The sequence below is a fragment of the Sander vitreus genome, chromosome 14 (genome assembly GCF_031162955.1).
Source record: "Sander vitreus isolate 19-12246 chromosome 14, sanVit1, whole genome shotgun sequence".
In the NCBI taxonomy this organism is placed as follows: Eukaryota; Metazoa; Chordata; class Actinopteri; order Perciformes; family Percidae; genus Sander; species Sander vitreus.
Window position 1 is genome coordinate 21844395 of NC_135868.1, and position 20444 is coordinate 21864838.

A 20444-nucleotide genomic window follows, 5' to 3' on the forward strand; every position below is an offset into this window, starting at 1 on the left:
GAAAAGCGTTCGACAAAGTAAGCTTAATATGACGCAAAACTGTAAAATATGCACTGGGCCGCCAGGTCAAAACGTCTGCGTCACAATCTTTGTTGCCTTCACAGACACTATGCAATATCGATATTATTCTAGTAGAATCAACCCAACACATAAACAGCTTAAGTGGTGGTTGTAAACACAACGAAGAAAGCCACGATTTACACAAAAGTGTTGTTTTGGAAATGGAGAGTGATATTTAGGTTTTGCATTTAAAATAGTGAAATGGGGGACGTACGACTTCTTCCTTTTACTCCTCCTTTGCATGTAGCATCTTTATAATGCTGATTTTGTAAAAAACATACCGACAATTATCGGTACGACAGAGCTCCTGTTTGTAATATACCCCGGTACTGCCCATAGTTCCTGTCCAAGGGAATTTGAGACCAACGTATTACTAGCGTTGGTATACGTGTGCAACATTTGATGCGCACTTGAATGCAGCACAGGACTAGGGAGTGAACGTTGCCGTTGTTGTCATATTTCCGTGAGGAGAGCAAAGGTTTCAGTCGACTCCCTAGCTAAGGTAACTATAGCCTACTATTATTTTAGTTTGTTTGATGTGGATTGTTCTCACGCTTTCGATAAATCTATTTCAGTGCTAAGTAGGCTAATTGCGATTAAAACAGTTTGCAACAATAACGTTGATTATGGAAAACAACAAGGGCTAGTTTAATACTGTTTTGTGCCTTTTGCGTAGTTTACTAAACATTGTTTTCAAATTTAACATTCTAAAATTTGATTATTGTTATAGTTTCACGTTTGGGATGAAAGATCGAAGAAGAAATGCAAGGGCAAATATGTTTCTGATGATTCCTTGTGACGCAGCTGGTGTTGACGAACTGACCGAAGAGTCGGTTAATTATCCCGACTCCTGTCACTGAACCGAGAGAATCGAGTGCCATACCATATCTTGGTAGTTATGTTAAGTTAAATGTTAGAGAAGTGAATGTTGCTACATGGTAGATTGTCACGAGGAGACCGCGCACCAGGCTACCGAATGTAACCGTGGCCAGTGCGTGAGTCTAGTGTCGGTCAGTATGAGTGTGTAAATAGTATGTCGAGAGCGAATGTAACCGCAAGAGTCTTCGAGGTCACGCGAACCGGTGACCGAATCTATTAACTCTGTAGGCCAACCAACGACCGTCCGGTTGAACCGACTCGCGTAAAAGAGTCGGTTGTCCCATCACTAGACGCAGCATGCGTATCTCAGCGTAGGCTATGTTTTATGATGATGATAATAAGGCTAATATAATAATAATAATAATAATAATAATGTTATTTTTGTATATCACGAGATATTCCTATAATTCCTATTTATACAACTTTTATTTAATTTGTTTATTTAAAACATAAAAAATGGGATTATAGGCTACGGAAATCCAGAAATATATTATTTTACAAATATTCACACAAAAAACTGGCCTAATTATTTATTTCGTAATTAAGTCTGTATATTTTGCAAATATTTTGTGTTTATAAATAAATAAGTGTATATTGTATTTCTATTCAAATGTATGTGGCAAAGTTTAGTTGCTTTCTGTTGATAAGGTTTTAATTGTTTTGTCTTTTGTCAATAAAATAAAAAGAGTCCAGAATCTGTGCTATTATTCCATTTTAGTATTAGTACATTCAGTTCTTGAGTAAGGGTTTATTTTTCTACCACTACGTTTAACAAAACTAATTTTGTTTTCTAGGTGACAGAGAGCCAGAATGGCGGATGGTTCAGTGATCTTCATGTAAGAACCAGTTTTCTGTTTTGGGAGGTTTAAAAGAGCAATGAATGACATAAGGAAGACAAGTACATCTTAATAATTGTATAGCCTTTGTTGAAAAAAAAATAAATATATATATATATATATATGCTATCAAACTTGAGCAGGAACCCCAATACAGTGGGGGTGGATGAAAGTTTGTTTGTGCTGCTTAAATAAGTCAGCTTTATTTATATAGTTTTAATCCCACAGAATACACTTCGACACAGGAGTGAAAACTCATTTAAGGACACCATACGCATATTATGTAAAAACAGTGACTGAAGACTGAGCAAACATTGGCAGTGTCTCCTGGAGGATGGATACCAGAATCAGAGATTTATGAATGAGTACAGACAGGAGGCAGGAAGGGGAGAGAATAATAGACAGATAAGCTAACAAGATGGCCGATGGATTCAGTGAAGAGGAACATCCCTAAAAAAAAGAGAGAGTAAGAGAGACCGAGGCATACAAACGGAAAGTGTGGTGCTGTGATTTTCAGAAAGTTAAGGAGAATTCTTGTGATGTGAAATGTAATTTACTCTGGCAAAAAGTGCTGTTTATTGACTGAGACCAACACTCTGGAAGGTTAATGTTAAGGTACAGGAGTGCCGAGTCACCATATGAATAAATAACAAACTTGGGGTGAAAAGATGAGTTTTAGATATAAAGTTTTTAACTGCGTCAGACTGTCTGATGTCAGCGGGGGGATTATCCTAAGCCAAGGCACCAGTTTGCCTTTTTTATATGTAGGCTATATTTTTTCCTGTGGTCATCATCACTACAGTATATTCTTCCTGAAGTGCTTCAGTGAATACTGCTGTCAATATCAGCTCTTCCTTCAGCTCTGTTGTTGTAAACTCACTCGAGGTACAAACTGTGGGGTGATTGCGCTTTTGCAGTTGCTGCCCCGAGACTTTGGAACAGGTTTCCTGACATTCGCACTATTACAGACGTATCTTATTTTTTTAATCTAACCTCAAAACGTATTTATTTAGAATGGATTTAATACATAGTGGGTTAGGGTTAGTGCTGTGACATTTTCCTTCCTCCTGCTTTTATGTATTATTTTCAGATTGGATCTGTATGTTATGTTTTTATTCTTGGTCACTGATGTAAAGCACTTTGGATACCTGCTGGTTGCTGTAAAGGGCTATTAAAAATAAATGTTGAGTGATTGACTTTTCTACCTTTTCAGGTCAGCAGACGATCTGCAGTTGCCTATGCTTGAGCGAATCAGCAGAGAAAGAGGTAGACTACACACATGACTGCCTCACACATCATAAAACTTTGCTATGATAAATACTCTCCATTTTTAATCCTGTGTATGTGTTGCAGAACCCCAAAAAATGGTGTCAGACTTTGTGTCCAAGAATAAACACAAGACGGTATCCTTAATCAATCCAAGTGGTGCCAAATTGACGATAGGAGACCTGGAAGACACCATGTACAGAGGGAAATATGACGAGGTGAACGGGTGGGGAAAATTCTACCTTCCTGAGAAAGTAAGCATGCAGGTTATAGGTGTAGTGGAGGGAACCTCGTGCCCGTGTGACGAGCTCGTTCTGATGATCTGCTGCGAGGACGCACAGGTGTATGCCTACGATGGAGAGGAAGAGGAGCTGCATTTGGTGGCTTCAAGTCTGGATCAGCTACTTCACGCGGGAATAGAGTATCCAGCGTCTAAGAGCTATTATAAAGGAGAGGCCTTCAAAGATATGGTGAGCAGTTACAGTTACGCTGCTGGGAACAAACAGGGCTGTGTGATTGTTGAAACTGAGGATTGATCACCTGTGAGCACTGATAACATGTTTGATATTGTCTGTTGTGTGTAGACCGAGGAGGACTGGGCAGAGGTGAGGAAGAGCGATGTGGGGAGGAGGCTGGATGAAGAGCATCATGAACTGGTGATGTCAAAAAAGTCTGAACTCCTGAAGAATCTCAAATCCACCAAACACACCACAGGTTGGTCTTTTAGTCTTTGCTGCAGGGTGAAGATTAAGGTCACACCTTTAATTTCTTTGTCACACTCATTTATTTCTTTAGCAATCTAATATGCCGTCTAATTTCTCTCCCCATCTCTCTCTCTCTCTCTCTCTCTCTCTCTCTCTCTTCCTGTCCCCTCTTAGGAGTCTGCAGCTGATGCTTTTTGGTTTTTGTACTGTTTGCACAAGTACATACATACACTATATAATTTGTTCCGTGGTTCTTTTAATAATAGCCTGATCTAGTGTATCTGTTTTAATCAAATAATGACTCAGTGGTATTCAGTCTAAGCACGATTGATGATGAATCATACAGACTGATGACCAGTTCAAGGTAAAAACCTAAATTAATTAGTGTTGAATGCAGTTTATTTAATGCACGCAATAAGGGGTCAAGGTCAAAGGTTTTCATTTTGAAAATGATGTGAGTTATGAGTTATGTTATGCTATGGCCTTCACCAGATCTCAATCCAATATTTACCATGCAATATTTAACAGATTGCTTGCGAGACAAATATTTGTTATTGTGATACATTCTCTTGTGTTACTAGGGGTGTAAGAAAAAATCGATACACTTGAGTATCGCAATATTTTATTTAGCAATACTATATTGATTTTCAAAAACGCAATATCGATTTTTTTTTTTTCATGTAAGACAGTGGTTCATGTTTATGTTGTGTTTAACCCCCTACCGCTAGATGGCTATGCTGAGACGCACCACTAGTGTCCTTGCCTAGCAGTGCCTGACTTTTTGCTAGAAGCTAACAATGTAGCTATGGCTGAACTTTGGCCTACTTTAACATATAAAAATTTGCTCACTAAGAACCACAATCCCAAACTGGCCGTTTGGTTTTCTGTGTACTGAATTGTTTACCTAAAGTAAACTTCTTTGACTTTTATGCACATCATGTCTTTTTTTAAATTTCTAAATTATAATCCCAATATATCGCCTTACGCACAGTATCGTAATTTCTATCACAATATATTGAATCATGACCACATGTATCGTGATACGTATCGTATCGCCAGATTCTTGCCAATACACAGCCCTGTGTGTTACGTAGTGTTTTGTTATATTACTTTCGATTGTTTGGCACAACCTTCAAGTCCCATCCTCCTCCACCTTTTGAGAACCTTTTGCTTATGTTAAAAATAAACACTGTGTTAATAATTCTTGATTTTCCCCGGTACCATCAAAGGGCACATGACACTGACACATGTCAGGTGCCAGGCGTTTAACCTCTTTGAAAAAGAGAAAAGCCCCCTTGTAGATCATGTGGGAATTTGTCAGGAATTTCCCTATGGCAACTGTGCAGAAGCTGAAAGTGTGAGCAACTTGCTTACAAATGTTGAAGAAGTTAGAGAGCAAGCAGCCCCCCCCGTCATCTGAGACGTACCCAGAGGAGAACAGGAAGAGAGCTGAAGGGAGTGTCAGGAAAGAGCTTGAAGGTTTTGTGCGCACGGAGAGATTTAAATGGAAAGGTCAATTCTACACCCCACAAGGAACTTGATCTTAAAAAAGGGGAAACAATTGAATATGAAATATTGATGAGTACAATAACATGGGATCATAAACTTTAAAATGAAACGGACGTCACTGTAAACCTCTGGGAACTGAAATCCCTACTTTTGTGTGGACGTGGAATTCATGTGATCAGAGCTGTCAATATATCATGCTTTAGCATTGCAAATGATTAATGCTCCAGCTACTACTGTAACAATAAAGATACCAATGCATTCATGGCAAAAATTGTAATCCACATGTATGTCAGCTGTTTGAATAAATAAAAGATGCTAAAGTTGATCAATCAATCAATTTAGTTTGTCACATGAATAGGATATACTCTACAGTATGATGTATTGATCACGTCATTCACAATAAAATGACAGTGATGTGAAGTCACATTCATAATTTGCCAGTATATAGAGAGGGTATAATTAAATTAACCAGGAAGTATCTTAAACAGGAGAAGCCTGATGGAAACGGTTCACCTTTAACAATAAGCTTCAGGACACCATCAAAAAATATCCTTCATACATCAATGACCGCAGTACGAACAGTTTTTAAGTTTTAAGAACAAGGTACTGAGATCTAAGTGTGGACCAAACATGCAAGTTAAAGATTTGTTTTAAACCAATCTATCACCTCATCTAGTGATGTAGATCTGCGCCTATTTCTATATCTCAAGCTGCTTGAGGTTCATCGAAAAAGTACCCAAGTCTTTTTCCCAAACACATTTAAGGGTTGCAGCAGTTTAATATCATTATTTAATATATTTAGATACTCCATGTCAGTCACTAGCCTAATACTGGAGGCTTCATTTATTTAAAATGGTTCTCCATGTACTATGAAGGTGAGACATAGGGGAAACATGTTTAGATGACGTACAGGCAGTGTAACAGAGGGAGAGGAGCTGAGACTGACTGTTCTGTATTGTACGATGGAGTGAGAGAAAAAGTCATCATTACAATATTTGAACATTTTAGTTCAAAAATCCAGCCAGTTCTAGCTAAACCACCATTTTCTCATCACACTCCGAATTAAATCCGACTTTACACAAATGAGTGTGCAGTGAGAAGAGATATATTACAAAAGAGAGAGAGAAACACAAAGGACAATAACTAGGATAATAGGATAGGATAATAAGAGTGGTAAATATATCACAGCACTAGTTTATGGCACATGACACTTTTCAAAAAGACTCTAAGAAAATGCTTTTCCTTTGTTGAAACTTGAAATGAATCTACAGTATATATATTATTTTTTTTTTCCAACTTTGCTTTCAACAATAAAAGTATGAACCACTGAACTGCAAAATATGTTTATTCTCTTCAGGGAGGCTGAAATGAACACTGACAAACCACACGATGTGAGGACATTGGTTTTAGACTGAATTGTGTGACCAACTTCAACACTTGAAAGGAGTTCACATGGAAAAGATGCATCAGGACACCACACATAATAGCAAAACTGGGACCAACAAAGCATATTTTGGCACGTCTACATATTTAGTTTGTTTCCAAAACACAAAAACATGTTTTCGAGAAAGGTCAAGCCACCATACTGAGTTTCAATCAGTAAAGATGTACAGTAAAGCAGAATTCAAAAGTTTCTTTCTTAGTATCTATGGATAAGTTAGGTCTTACTGCATAGGCAGGGTGTTCCATTTTTGCTTTCAGTTTAGTTCCGCAATAGAGGTCGCACTTAACACAAAAACATCCTGTCTCCTGCGCAAGACAATCTTATCTAGCGTCCAACATAATGTTCCTATGTTTTTCTCTGGCACTCCCTCTACAGTAACATAATTACAAAGACTTCCGTCTCTGTCCTGTAGCAAAGCAGTACTCTGATATTCCAGTAGAACAAACTGACCTTCAAGATCTCTCTCACTATTTCTGTTAGTGGATCACTCTTTGGTTATACATTACATCATGGAAGCAACTAAGGAGTGGTAGTTTGAATCAGGGGGCAGGGCTTCATTTCATTCTTTCTGTTTTATTTTCTTGTGATCTACAATGGTGAGTAGCTGCTTTTAAGTGCTTTCCTTTGCCTATATTTTATATCATTATGATTACATTCTACATTCATAACTTCATTGGTGTTGTGTTGTGAAATGTGTAACTACTGTAATGTGTTGTGTTTTATTTCGGATGGCATCAGGCTGCTGCACAGCAGAAGTGAGTCAGCTGATTTACTCAACCACAGCTTGTTATTGCTGCTTTCTGCTTTTGAATCTCTAATCTTTAATCTATCTCTAATTCTTGATGTTTATTATTTTAGAGAAGAATATCTGAAGCAAGAGCCATTCAGAAAGAATGCTTTTCTGATCATCAATAAAATTGTGAAGCTGAATTCAGAACATGCTAACACACCATTAGTGGATGAGGTACTGTATGTCTGATGGGGACTGTTATAACTTTTGAAATGTTCCAGTTTTGGACACAATGCATTGCACGGCCCTGTCATAGTGTGCTTGGTACACCTGATTCTTCGCAGTTACACATAACACAGAATGTGTTTTGACTTTACAGATTCTTCATAGCATTTTCTTTTTGGGAAAGCTCAACAAGCCACCATTTTCCCCAGAAGATATTCTGAGTGATGATGAAGACTTGCTTAAGGATTTGAAGGACCACTACCCTCAGCCTTTTGAACTCTATTCCTCTCAACTACCCAGGCGGAGTCCATTTTCATGTGTGCTGGACATGGTAAGACACACAATTCATCTTGGTGTTGTTACTATTTATTGATAACCTTAAACATAATACCTAAAACATAATAACATAACATTTGTGATTGCTTGCAGATTGTGTACCTAACAAATCAGACTCATCAAGGGGAAAGACAAGAACAAGAGATTGAAAACAAAATAATAGAAAAGCTGCGCCAGCTCATCAGTGAACTAGAGCTTGGTAAAAACGAGCCCCTGGTCTCCTCCACCATCTGTGTCTCTCACAGCACCGAGACCCCAAATGCAGACAGGTACTACGGAGTCTCCATGTCCACTTCTGGCCGTAATCCTGGGAAAATCCTGATTGCTGCATCCTGTTTTAGCAGCTGGGACAGTTATGTAGCTGGTGCAGTGATGACCTACTATCCAAATAAGGTCAAGAGGGAATATTTTGATGGAACCATCATACTTCCGGAGCAGCATGTCAGGTGCCAGGCGTTTAACCTCTTTAAAGAAGGAGACAAGCCACCTTGTAGATCATGCGGGAATTTGTTTGGTTTGACAACAAATGAAAAAAAGGAATGGCCCTATGGCAACTGTGCAGAAGCTGAAAGTGTGAGCAACTTGCTCGCAAATGTGGTAGAAATTAAAGATCAAGCCCGACCAAAAGCTAAGACATGCACAGAGGAGAACAGGAAGAGAGCTGAAGAGAATGTCAGGAAAGAGCTTGAAGGTTTTGTGCGCACGGAGAGATTTAAATGGAAAGGTCAATTCTACACCCCACAAGGAACTTGATCTTAAAAAAGGGGAAACATTAATTGGTATTAAATATTGATAAGTACAATTCTCATGGTCCTTTCTTATAAAGTGACTAGATCTCTTTTGATATGATTCTTTATCAGTAAAAACTTCACTGTTAACCTCTGAGAACTGAAATTACTTCTTATATGGACATGAAAATCATGTGATCAGAGCTGTCAGATAGCATGCTTTATCGTGGCAAAGTATTAATGCTCCAGCTGCTTCTGTAACAATAAAGATATCAGTGCATTCATGGCACGAATTGTAAACAAACATTTTTGTTTAAATGAACCATGCAGAAGATGCAAAGTTGCTAAATGTATCGTTCACAATAAAATGATGGTGATGAAAAATTAGGTTCATTCATTTGTTTTGATTTGATCTCCTGCAACCTCATTTAAAGAAGTAAATCACACCTTTAACAATAAGCTTCAGGGCACCATCAAGGACCACAGTATACGTTTTTAACTTAAAGCTACATTGTGTAAGAATTTCTTCCCCAAAGCGGTGAAATTGTATATGACAACCAACTGAATATTACTTTCTAGCTCTCTCCACCGTTTACACGCAGCTGTTCTAGCCACTCCAGTATTAACTTTGGTCTGGTTGCTTTGCGTTGTCGTTTTAATTCTCTTTTTCGCTTCCCTGGCGAGTAATCTCCCCCTGGCATTCGTCACGGTGCTAATAGGTGTAAGAGGGCGAAATGCGGAGGTATGTCCCTCTTTGGCTAATGTATTTTAAAGATGGAGGCGCTACATGGCTGCCGTCATTCGAGCGAGTTGCTCGTATGTATTCTGAATGATTCTGAATGTCAGATTCTGCGCTTACGAGAATACTTTGATTAGTTGGTGGAAGTAATTACACATGAATGAGCACATATTTGTGAAAGAAGAAAGGGGTTTTTGCTAAGAATCAACTCAAAAAAGGACACAATGTAGATTTAAAGGATGTTGAGGACTGTGTGACACACATAGACGCTGTGGTTCCTTCAGTACAGACAGCTGCTTCATCAGCTCCACCGTCAGCAGCAGCTTCTGGAGTGACCGCTGTACACCTCTTGTTTCCTAACGTTTGCTTAGTCTACTTCCAGATTAGTCAACGTTATGATTTCACTAAGCAGGGGCGGGGCTAAAAGGGAGGGCAAGGGGTGAAAATGTTTATTGTTTTCGGTCATACAATTTGTTTAAAATGAAAACAAGTGAAATTAATAATGAATATGATGTTGCATGCGTTGCTCCTGGCATTTTGTTTCTGTTCCTAAACAGTGCTATAGGGGAAGATCCAGATGCTGCAGGAAAGTATGAGGAATTGAGAGGTCCTGAAACTGTGAAGGCCAGCCATTATCAACCACCTGTACTAGACTGTAGCTTTAATGAAGATCCAGATGTGACGGAGACCAAGTGGCAGAGCTTGGTGAACCATGTTCTGGACATCCATGAACACAGCACTCCTGCATTTCTCTGCTGTGCACATCCACCTCTGGTGGGAGAGAACACGGAGAAGCACTGCATTTCATTTTCTTAGTACCTGTAATGTAATCTAATCTAATGGAACAAGGAGTATCTGGAACCAGGTACAACATAAGTGTACCGTGTGGGACTGAAAAAGATCAGACGTCTGCAGCGCGCTGGTGCTTGTTTTATTTTGGTTTCAACCATAAAATGCTCTGGTGGTAAATGTTCAACCATGCCTTATCAGTGCACGTAATAAATGCACATGTAAGTTCTAGTAACATGTTAAGGATGTATTAATGTCATATACAATTGTTAATTGTAGCCCCTTCAATGCTGCACACACAACAAAAATGTATAAATAGATATTCCAAATATTTAAATCAGAACAGAATTCAAACAATAACATAGGCAATGAAAAAGAACAAACTCTAAAAATTGCACTAAAGGAAGAAATTTAAAGGAAAACTAAATTTAATTTACAAGGAAAATATACATTACATTACGTTATGTATGCAGTATATACATACAAAAGTATATGCAATATGTGTATTATCAGTATAATATGAGTGTTTGAAACTATAGTGTAAATAGAAAACTTTTGTGAAAGTGGGAATAAGGGAAGTGCAAAAGGTATTAGGGGTGCATGATATATCGACTCAATATCGTTATCGCAATATCACGTTGTGCAATATTATATCAAAAGGGGTTGCAATATTTGCAATATTTTGTTTATTTTGTGCAGCGCTGCGTCCCGTCTGTTGGCTGTGTGGCTTAGTTGTGTTTGATTTAGAGCCCGCTTCAAACGCTGTAATGATCATGTTTCATTGGCCAGTTACCGTGCCACTTGCACATGTTAGTGCACGTCAGCACACGGGTCCACTACGTGACAAACCCTATGTTGCGTACCACGTGTGTGCATATTTCGACAGAGTGACAGTGTAAGTGAAGAAATAGATAGAGACAACAAAAGCGGAGCGAATCAGAGAAGCGAAAGAAATGTTGTGTCCTGTTCTTTTCATTTATTTGATACTGTCCAACCAGTAAAACATGTCCTTTTTATTTATTTATTCATGTTGTACCAGTCCAATATGACTATTGGTTGAAATAAACCTTGTGTTGTAAGAAAACTTGTTTAATTTGTTATGAATCTACTTTGATGCGTTTTGCCATAGCTTTTGTAATTTTACATATGTTTAAAAATATCAAAATGAATATCTATATCGCAATATTCATAATCGATATTGCAATATCACATTTTATCAATATTGTGCAACCCTAAGTGGTATGTTAATGTGCAAAACCAGCATAAAAGATGCCATTCCATATGCCATTTACTGTATATTATGGTGTGTGAAGTTGCTCTGTAGTCTGGTGGCAGAGCAGCGGACATCAGAATAAAACTTTCAACCTTCTCACTGGTGGTATTTCACTCCCTCATCCTCCTCTTTCCATCCTCTTCCTTTGGGATGTACAGCACGTAAGTATTATGTGATGATGAAACAATAAGTATGACTAAAATGATTGCAGTCCAACACATCAGCCCAAACATCATTGATATAAATTGGGAGGGGAGCACCTCTCACTATTCCATCCATCTTTTTTCTTCTGCTTATCTAGGGCTTGGTCGCAGTGGCAGCCGACTAAGCAAGGTATTACAGACGTGACCATAAAGTTTAATCATACCCTCTAAAACAGTTCAAACTAAAAAAACAAAAACATTATAAACTTCATGGTAGGATTTATTGCCGAGCTGTGGTATCAGATGGAATTACTTGACTTCAGGTCACTGTCACAAGACCGTCACAAGACCTCACTGCACCTGCCCCCTTTTTCTGTCAGAAGATCACCAAGGATGATATTCTGAAAAAAAAAATTTTTTCCTCAGATGCCCTGAACCTTTTTGACCAGCTTTAGTGTCTTTCAGAGGCTGTAGCGGGCTCCATTTTAAAACTAAATATATTAAATGTTAAAGATTATGTTAAATATATTGGTAACATATTAAACTAAAATACCTAAGAAATCCAGTAGTACCAACCATAAAACTGCCAGTACAGAGTTCCTGTTTGTAATTTCCGAATGTAATGCACGAAACCAGTAGTATAAAGGATCTTAAACGCATCATGCAACCTTCGCAGCGTGTGGGGGATGGCCTGTGGCATGTGACGAGGGCACTGGAAGGCAGCACAAAAACAGGGCTTGGCGACTCGCGAACGCATGCGCGTTAGTCGCAATACACCCAAACTGTAAATGCAAACGACATCTTTTCAGTGAAGACAGCAAAGGCTCCACGCTACTCTTCAGCTGTGGTAACTAGGCTTTTCTCATTTGATTTCATGTCATAAGGCGTTTTCTCACATAGGACTAGGCTACTAAAACTATGTATCTCAGTAGCTTAGTTTAGCTCTCTCTGTTAAAACAATTCAGTAGCTAACATTAACGGTCATAATGGACAACAAGGCTGTTTTGTGCCTCTTACTAAACATTGTTTTCAGATTTAACATTGCGAAATGTCATTAGTTTTCACCATTTGAGATGATTAGCACACAAAAAACAAGGCTGTCGCCCGTAGCTTCCGCCTCTATCTTTACAGGAAATGAAAGGGCAAATGTCTTTCTGCTGATCTTTGTGACACACTTATATTATGCGGAGGCCTAACGTTAATTTGTATTTTATTTAATTTATTTATTATTTGAGAACTTTACAAATATGTTATACAGTGTTTGAACACATCGACATCGTACTTACAACACATGTCAAAAAAAGATATACATTTCCATCCAAAGAACATTAAAACCTTATTTAATGATAACAAATAAAATAAAACTCACTTCATGGTACATTAGGCACTTCAGGGCTAACGTTAATTACGCACGGAAAGCCGAAATACTTAGTCAATTTTAAAGAGATTACGATTCGGATTTATACAAGTACTGTTCTATTTGGGAAAACATAACAGTGTGCATCTCCAGTAAATGTAGCATTCTTAATATATGGCCTAATAAGCCACAAATAATGCACACTATTTTTAAATAAAGTAATACATCATTCGGGACTTTGGGGATTTCGTAGCAAATCGGCAGTTGCCACGAAAGTGAATCTAGGCTGGAATGTTACATTTGAATAATTTATCAAATATCACATTTTCAGAAACAAAAGTTCAACGTTTAATACAACTTCTACTACAAACTCGATTAACATTGAAATTAAGGCATTTGAAAAGTACTTTAATGAAAGCATTTGAAAATTATCTTTAAATTGGATTTTGTTGTTGATCAAATTATGATGGCCTAAAATCATAAATAAACCATTATTAATGTGTAAGGTGATTATTATAATCACTTTAAAAAGCTTTTAAAATTATACTATTTTATACTTTTTTTTTTAAGATTATTTTTTTGGGCATTCTAGGCCTTTAATTCCACAAGACAGATAAAGACACGAAAGGGGAGAGAGAAGGGGAACGACACGCAGCAAAGGGCCGCAGGTCGGAGTCGAAACTGCGGCCCATGCGTCGAGGAGTCAAGGCCTTTTTACAGTCGCTGCACCCAATCGGGCGCCTGCCAATGTGACGTCAAAATGATGTAGATCTCGCTGGTGCGCCAGGATTTAAAGGTCCCATGACATGGTGCTCTTTGGATTTTAAGTGCACAACCGGATTTTTTTCAGCACCGCACGACAAAGCGAAAACAGGAAGCATGGACGAGTTCGAGGACAACCGGATGCCAGGACTCTCAGAGTGACTGCAAGTCTCTCTTGTAAACTTACTGGGTTAAGATGAGTTCTTTTATGGTGAATGAAAGGCTTGATCTGACGAAGTAGGTCATCGAATCAAATCGAAGCATTGACGTTGTTTACCTTTTTTTTCATCTTCTTCTGGTCCGTAGAAATAGCAAAGTCGGTAGCCTTTGCTCATTAGCGCCACCTCTGTTCAGGAGAAGACTGCAACTAGTGTAGCTACCGCCACGTGAAAGTATAAATAGTTACGGCGCTCCCATGACGTCACATTGGCGCACGACAGGTCGGGTACGGCGAGTATACCGGACGCCTAATCGTCTATACATGTGCACCTGCTTTACCAACTGAGCTAACCCGGCCACAGTCTTTTAATGTTTGCAGTTTTTGTGTCTTAAACTATTGAATTGACAAAAAAAAATTCTGTTTTAGACATAAAAAGAGACTGAAAATGGGAGAAGATCCAATCTACGGAAAAGTAAGTAACACCTGTTGGTTAGCTAATATTTTATTTTCATTGGCATGAGCTAAATACAAATTCTAAATTCATTAATTTCTTCTTCGGTTAAATACTAAATAATGAAACAGAATATTCAGTTGTCTCATTTGTTCACCATGTTAACATTTAATTCCACTATGTTTCAAATGGAAGTACAGTTTAAACATTCTGACACATAGTAGAGACGGACAAAGATGGAGAAGGGTATGACATGCAATAAAGATCTATATGGGACCTATAAATGGCTTTGTTGCTCACATTTAAACCATGGTCCAACAGTACTTGTACTTAAATGTATTTAACAAATTGACAAATAGGTTAGTTGTTTTTTATTGATGCAGTATATTGCCTAGTGTTTCCAAAATGGCCCAGCTTCTGTGACAATATTATTCCATTGTAGTATCAGTACATTCAGTACTTGAGTAAAGGTTTTAAGTATTTTTCTGCCACTGCTTTTAACCATTCACACTTTGTTTTCTTGGTGACAGAGATGCAGAATGGATGACGGTCCAGTGAAAAACAGCCAGTAAGAACCAGTTCTTTTTTCTGTTCAGTGAGGTTTAAATGAGCAATAACATACAACAAGAAAGATAAGGTCCATTCAGTAACTATTTTGAATACATGAAAGGAGTTTAATGCTATAAGCTATATGCTTCCAACATTACAATGAATAGCTAAATGTATACAAAGAACCTCAAAACAGTCGCTGGCATCGCTGGGCTGCTCAGTTATGGAGCCGATGATTGGCATGGATATGCAGGGACACGGTTGTGGAAATGATGTTGGTGATAAACGGGACTGTTAAAAAGCTGCTTTTCTCCCTTTTCACTAGCCTCTGTTCCCAAAAGTAACAATGCTTTGTGTCTGCTTAATCTTTAATTTCAGTATAATGTTTATTTGATACTTTGTCATTTGACATAGGCCTGTTTAGGAAGTTTTGTGGTTCATAGTATTTTTGCTATGGTTCTCCCTGTTATGTGAGGCGGAAAGGCTGATTTATGGTGCTGCGGAGGCTCCACACAGAGCTTTCGCCGTAGCCTACTTGAGTGGCCTGAAATTTATACTTGTGCGTTAGTGTTTGTTGACCTCCTTTAAGAGAATAGCAGGGCTGGCGTGTGTGTGTGTGTGTACCGACTCTAGAGGCATAGTGAGAAACAAAGTGTCTCCCCTGACCACGGTTGGAAATCTGTAGCAGGAAAAGTTAACCCTCTCCTTGTTTTATGTTGTTTTTGGAGGAGAACCCGGAAATGAGTAGGGGGAAATGCAACGCTACCAAGCCACGGCCGAGCGGCGTGCATCGCTGCAACATGTAGTTACATTTTTTGAGGTGCACCTACGTCTAACCCACGGTGTTGATTTAACAGGTGTCAGTGGCTGGTACCACTGAAAAATGGCAAGATGATAGCGTGTGTAGATGCAGCGGCCCAGTGCTCTTCAAGCTACAGCTATTTTGTGTTTATTGGGTCCTTTTTGTGGGTTTTTGGACGTACATTATCAGCAACATATGTACAGTACAGCAGAGCTGAGCTGCTAAAGGTTGCAGACGACAACAACATCTGCACTACAGACAATAATAACTGGACAAGATGCGACTACGGGTTTCTTTCGCACAGCTTGGACCACTGTGCGATGATAATAACAGAGACTTGGCAGGATCAGTACATCCCGGACGCTGCTATTGAGCTAGCGAGCCGCGCTGTCTTCAGGGTGGACAAGACTATTGTCTCCAGTATGTTGTTAAATTAACAACAGTTGGTGTGTGAATGCTGCAGTCAAAGACACTCAGTGCTCTCCGGATATTGAGTACCTGATGTTACAGCTCAGACCTTACTACTTGCCCAGGGAGTTTACATCGGTCTTTAAAACAGCTGTTTATTTACCACATCACTCCATTAGCCAGCAGCTGGAAGTCAGTTCTGCCAAGATTCCACAGATATGTAAACTTCCCGACAAGAGAAAAGAACACTTTAGATCAGGTCTACAAAGCCAGCACTCTGCCACATATGGGACTCTCAGATCACCTGTCTCTGTCCCTGATCCCTGCATCCAGACCACTCAGCTGTAAACAGAGACCATCCATGACGTATGGACTGAAGAAGCCACTGCAGCCCTGCAGGACTGCTTCGAAGACACAGACTGGCGAGTTTTTGCTGCAGGGGCAGACCTGGAGGGACAAACATCAGCTGTTCTCTTATTTATATATATATATATATATATATATATATATATATATATATATATATATATATATATATATATATATATATATATATATATATATATATATAACTTTTGCGCTGAGAGTGTTTCGGAGGAAAAACTGTTCCCTAACCAAAAACCATGGTTCAAAAGCAAGGTGAGGACCCTTCTAAGAACAAGAGACACAGCGTTTAAGTCTGGGGACCTGCAGGCCTACAGAGAGGCACGAAGAAGCCTGAGGAGGAGCATCAGTGAGGCCAAACGCAGGTATGGACAGCGCATAGAGCAATAACTCCAGATGTATATGGCAGGGGATAAAGACTCCCTATATAGGACAGCTACACAGCCGCAAACCCCACCGACCCCACACTGCCAGGCAGTTTTATATTTTATATTTTTATATATTTAACAGTTATTTTCTATTTAAATTTTCTATTTCTGTTTGTTGTTATTTAAACTGTCATATTAAGAGCTGGTAAACTGTGTTTCGTTGTTGTGAAACAATGACAATAAAGATCTATTCTATTCTATTCACTGCGGGAGGCAATCTGATGAGGAGCCCATACCGGTGAGAGTCATGGCTGATCGAGGAAATGCGCTGCCAGACAAATGCCTGTGATAACTCCTGCTTCATTGGATGGGGAAAGGGAAAATCACACGGAGAACACTTGCTGTCCCAAAACGCTTAAGAACAAGCCCAATGAATTTAACAGCTATTGGGGAAGATTCCACCAAACAGGAGCAAGGATCTGGACAGCACTCTCAAACGGCTATCTCCAGAAGATTAGTGAGTAAACTTCACCAAATCTTCCCAACTGTGAATCCCAATCAAATTCATACGGGACAGGGATACTAAACAGAATGGAATATCCGGTGTGTGTTGGAGTCATTTCAATGGTGACCAGTGTGTGACGCTGTGGATAGCCATAGTTAAGTGTGTTGGCGAAGTCTACAGTTTTTGACCGTTAGTCGGTGTAAAGTTAGTGTGTTTTATTATGAGAGATGTACTTTGCTTTTGTTAAAATGTAAAAATAAAGAGACTGACATATTAAACTTTAAGTTTTGGCTTTTGGACAATTATTTAGGGACAACAAAGGATCCCAAGAGCCTTTGAAGCACGCCATCTACACTGGAGCCACGTGTACTTTAATGACCAAGGCAAAGGTGCGTCAGCGGTGGGCGTTTTAATGTTGGATTAGGTTGTGCAAATTGAATACTTTCATGTTAAGTGGACAGTAAAAGCTCTTTTGTGCTATGAAGACCAGGAAAGAGGACCGACTACACTTCCACACAGGAGCGAGAACTCATTCAAGGACAGCATTTGCAGGATAAAGCAGGGGCACATTTAATCTCAAAATGGTGTGCACCGTTTGGCTACGGTTTCCTGGTTGAACAACAGGTTTCCTCGGAATGGTGTGCAACAGGCTTTGAGTTATGTTTTCTCTTGTTTGGTGGGTGTGTCCAAAGTTTAAAGGCAGACACACAACAGGGTGTTCAACGCACCCGTTTCCATTTAAAAAAACAAAACAAAAAAAACATGCGTTATGTTTTTTCGGGGCTGAACATGGCCCAGTTCACAACATATGATGTAAGAACATGTGACTGTCTCTTGGAGACTGAAGACCTGAATCAGAGACATGTGGCGTAGAGACAGGAGCCAGGAACCAAACCAACTCACGGCCCTTTGGGAAAGGAGAGGAAATAAAGAAAGTGATGAAGAAGATCCCAAGATGGCTGACAGTTTAGTGCAGGACATTGGCACTGAAAAAGAGAAATTAGGAGAGACAGTAGCAGACCGTGTGCAAATGGCTGTTGAAAACACAAACCGAAGGTATTTTTTCTTTAGGTTCAAACGGGTAATAAGGGACTGAAGCACACTGATTGACTAGCAGCCTTTAATTGCGCAAACAAACGTTTATTTATCTTTCAGGTCGGCAGGTTGGCTAGATCTACTTAATTTCCCACAGTGCAACGGCGAAACAGGTAAGATAATATTATATTATTCCTAAGAGACATTGTTGTGCAGTAGTTGCAGTACAAAGTAGAACGTGCAATTTATAGAGAAGACTACACACATCTTTGCATCACATCATAAAACCTTGCTGTAAGTATTTTCCATATTCAAACAAACTCCTCTTGTCCAACATGTGCTGTAGATGCAGAGTACCTGACAAGGGTGTCAGGCCTTGTGTCCAAGAATAGACACAACACGGTACCCTTAATGAATCCAGCTGGCGCCACATGGACGATAGGAAACCTGGATGACACCATTTACTCAGGGGAAGATAACGAGGTGAACGGGTGGAATAATTTCTACCTTCCTACGCCAGTAAACATGCAGGTTATAGGTGTTGTGGAGGGAACCTCGTGCCCGTGTGAGCAGTTGGTTTTGATGACCTGCGAGGACAGACGGGTGTATGCCTACGATGGAGAAGGGGAGGAGCTGCATTTGGTGGCTTCAAGTCTGAATCGGCTATTTCACATGGGAATAGAGTATCCAGCGTCCAAGACCTATTACGATGGGGAGGCCTTCAAAGATATGGTGAGCAGTTACAGTTAAGCTTGTGGGAACAAAGAAGGCTGTGTGATTGTTGACCCTGATGATTGATCGCCTATGAGCACTGATAACATGTTTGATATTGTCTGTTGTGTGTAGACCGAGGAGGACTGGGCAGAGGTGAGGAAGAGCGATGTGGGGAAGCAGCTGGACGAAGAGCATCATAAACTGGTGATTTCAGAAAACTCCAGATTCCTGGACAATATGAAATTCTACATCTTAGCGTAGTACATGCACGTTTGTGGCTGCAGGCTACAACATTTCAAATTTGAACTCTCATAAAGATGTGTTGGAATACAACTTTGTGGTAAGGGTTTGCTCAAAGAGCTTCATAAAGACCATGGTAGATCTGAAAAAGTGAGGGGACGGGACATCCTACTTGAAGTTGGTCTGACTGGCACGGCGTGATTTTTCTGAGTGGTCATCTGTAATGCTGGGCCCAAAACGGCACAGAGATCCAACAGGACAGCTCCAGGAAGTCGCAACGGGCTCTGAGGCCACTTGTCCTCATTTGCCTGTAAGCAAGGCACATAACCCATTACTGCTTGGGGGGTGCTGTGCTGCGGCAAAACATCATTGTGTATGTGTCACGTGTAAACAAATTTATAAATAATAAATTTTTCTACCCTGGTTGTTTTTTCTATATTGTTTTTAACCAAGAGGTCCTTTATTAATAAAAACGGATCTGATTTATGTGTTTTATTGATTCATTAACTAATGACTCAGCAGTTCAATCTAATCACAAAGTTGATGACTGCGCACAGACTGATGACGGATTGAAGGAAAAACCTGAATGAATAAGTGGAAAGATATGTTGGATGCGATGCTTTAATGGGTACAATAAGGGGTCAGTGAGTGGTTTTATGAAAATGTATGTAAATCATGTATCATGGCCTTCAGTCACCTCAATCCAACTTAACCTATGGGAGATTTTGGTGCGGCATTTTAGACGGAATATCTTTTATTCCCTCATTAACCGGTCAAAACTGAGTCATTCCATCTATTCCAGATTTTGTTATTAATAGCTAGTTGATTATGGAAAACAGCCCAAGTTTTTATACCTCTTGATTGTTTTTCACATTACATTAACAGATCATAAGGTCATTGGTGCAGTTATGTAAAATACTCTCCTCATTTGACTGAAATTAATTAAATATCTAAACCCCTGTAGTGGTTCCCCTAGATTGATCCACATTAGGTCACAGAACCTGATTTGATAACATTTCACTTCAGGGATCTCTATCTGAAAAGATTT

General features: G+C 39.3%; 3 protein-coding genes across 5 annotated transcripts; all 3 read left to right on the forward strand.

Annotated features, from left to right (window-relative positions):
* Window positions 1-465: 465 nt before the first annotated feature.
* On the forward strand, window positions 466-3988 carry LOC144529443 (uncharacterized). The gene is made up of 6 exons (XM_078268537.1): window positions 466-562; window positions 1734-1775; window positions 2989-3041; window positions 3129-3511; window positions 3626-3755; window positions 3920-3988. Exons 2-6 carry the CDS (start codon window positions 1750-1752, stop codon window positions 3931-3933), a joined length of 606 nt encoding a protein of 201 aa, XP_078124663.1. The 5' UTR covers window positions 466-562; window positions 1734-1749; the 3' UTR covers window positions 3934-3988.
* Window positions 3989-7091: 3103 nt separating this feature from the next.
* On the forward strand, window positions 7092-9104 carry LOC144529441 (uncharacterized). Its single transcript, XM_078268536.1, has 5 exons — window positions 7092-7294; window positions 7437-7453; window positions 7557-7662; window positions 7808-7984; window positions 8083-9104. Exons 1-5 carry the CDS (start codon window positions 7292-7294, stop codon window positions 8740-8742), a joined length of 963 nt encoding a protein of 320 aa, XP_078124662.1. The 5' UTR covers window positions 7092-7291; the 3' UTR covers window positions 8743-9104.
* A 3295-nt stretch (window positions 9105-12399) lies between these two features.
* Window positions 12400-19819, forward strand: LOC144528518 (uncharacterized). 3 transcript variants are annotated; one of them, XM_078267154.1, is made up of 7 exons: window positions 12400-12508; window positions 14367-14412; window positions 14922-14959; window positions 16786-16899; window positions 18563-18615; window positions 18789-19174; window positions 19289-19819. In XM_078267154.1, the coding sequence occupies exons 2-7, from the start codon at window positions 14386-14388 to the stop codon at window positions 19415-19417; spliced, it is 747 nt and encodes a 248-aa protein (XP_078123280.1). In that variant the 5' UTR covers window positions 12400-12508; window positions 14367-14385; the 3' UTR covers window positions 19418-19819. The 3 variants fall into 3 exon arrangements, with proteins under 3 accessions (XP_078123280.1, XP_078123281.1, XP_078123279.1); XM_078267155.1 differs by lacking the exon at window positions 16786-16899 and having other exon boundaries at window positions 12401-12508; XM_078267153.1 differs by lacking the exons at window positions 12400-12508; window positions 14367-14412; window positions 14922-14959 and adding exons at window positions 17176-17419; window positions 17718-18463 and having other exon boundaries at window positions 16809-16899.
* Window positions 19820-20444: the final 625 nt, after the last annotated feature.

Coding starts and splice junctions, on each gene's coding strand:
- LOC144529443 (XM_078268537.1), top strand. CDS start 1,750: ATGGCGGATGGTTCAGTGATCTTCAT. Junction 1,776..2,988: donor GATGGTTCAGTGATCTTCAT/GTAAGAACCAGT, acceptor CTACCTTTTCAG/GTCAGCAGACGATCTGCAGT. Junction 3,512..3,625: donor GAGAGGCCTTCAAAGATATG/GTGAGCAGTTAC, acceptor TGTTGTGTGTAG/ACCGAGGAGGACTGGGCAGA.
- LOC144529441 (XM_078268536.1), top strand. Junction 7,663..7,807: donor ACACACCATTAGTGGATGAG/GTACTGTATGTC, acceptor TTGACTTTACAG/ATTCTTCATAGCATTTTCTT. Junction 7,985..8,082: donor TTTCATGTGTGCTGGACATG/GTAAGACACACA, acceptor GATTGCTTGCAG/ATTGTGTACCTAACAAATCA.
- LOC144528518 (XM_078267153.1), top strand. CDS start 18,270: ATGTGGCGTAGAGACAGGAGCCAGGAACCAAACCAACTCACGGCCCTT. Junction 18,616..18,788: donor ACAGTGCAACGGCGAAACAG/GTAAGATAATAT, acceptor CATGTGCTGTAG/ATGCAGAGTACCTGACAAGG. Junction 19,175..19,288: donor GGGAGGCCTTCAAAGATATG/GTGAGCAGTTAC, acceptor TGTTGTGTGTAG/ACCGAGGAGGACTGGGCAGA.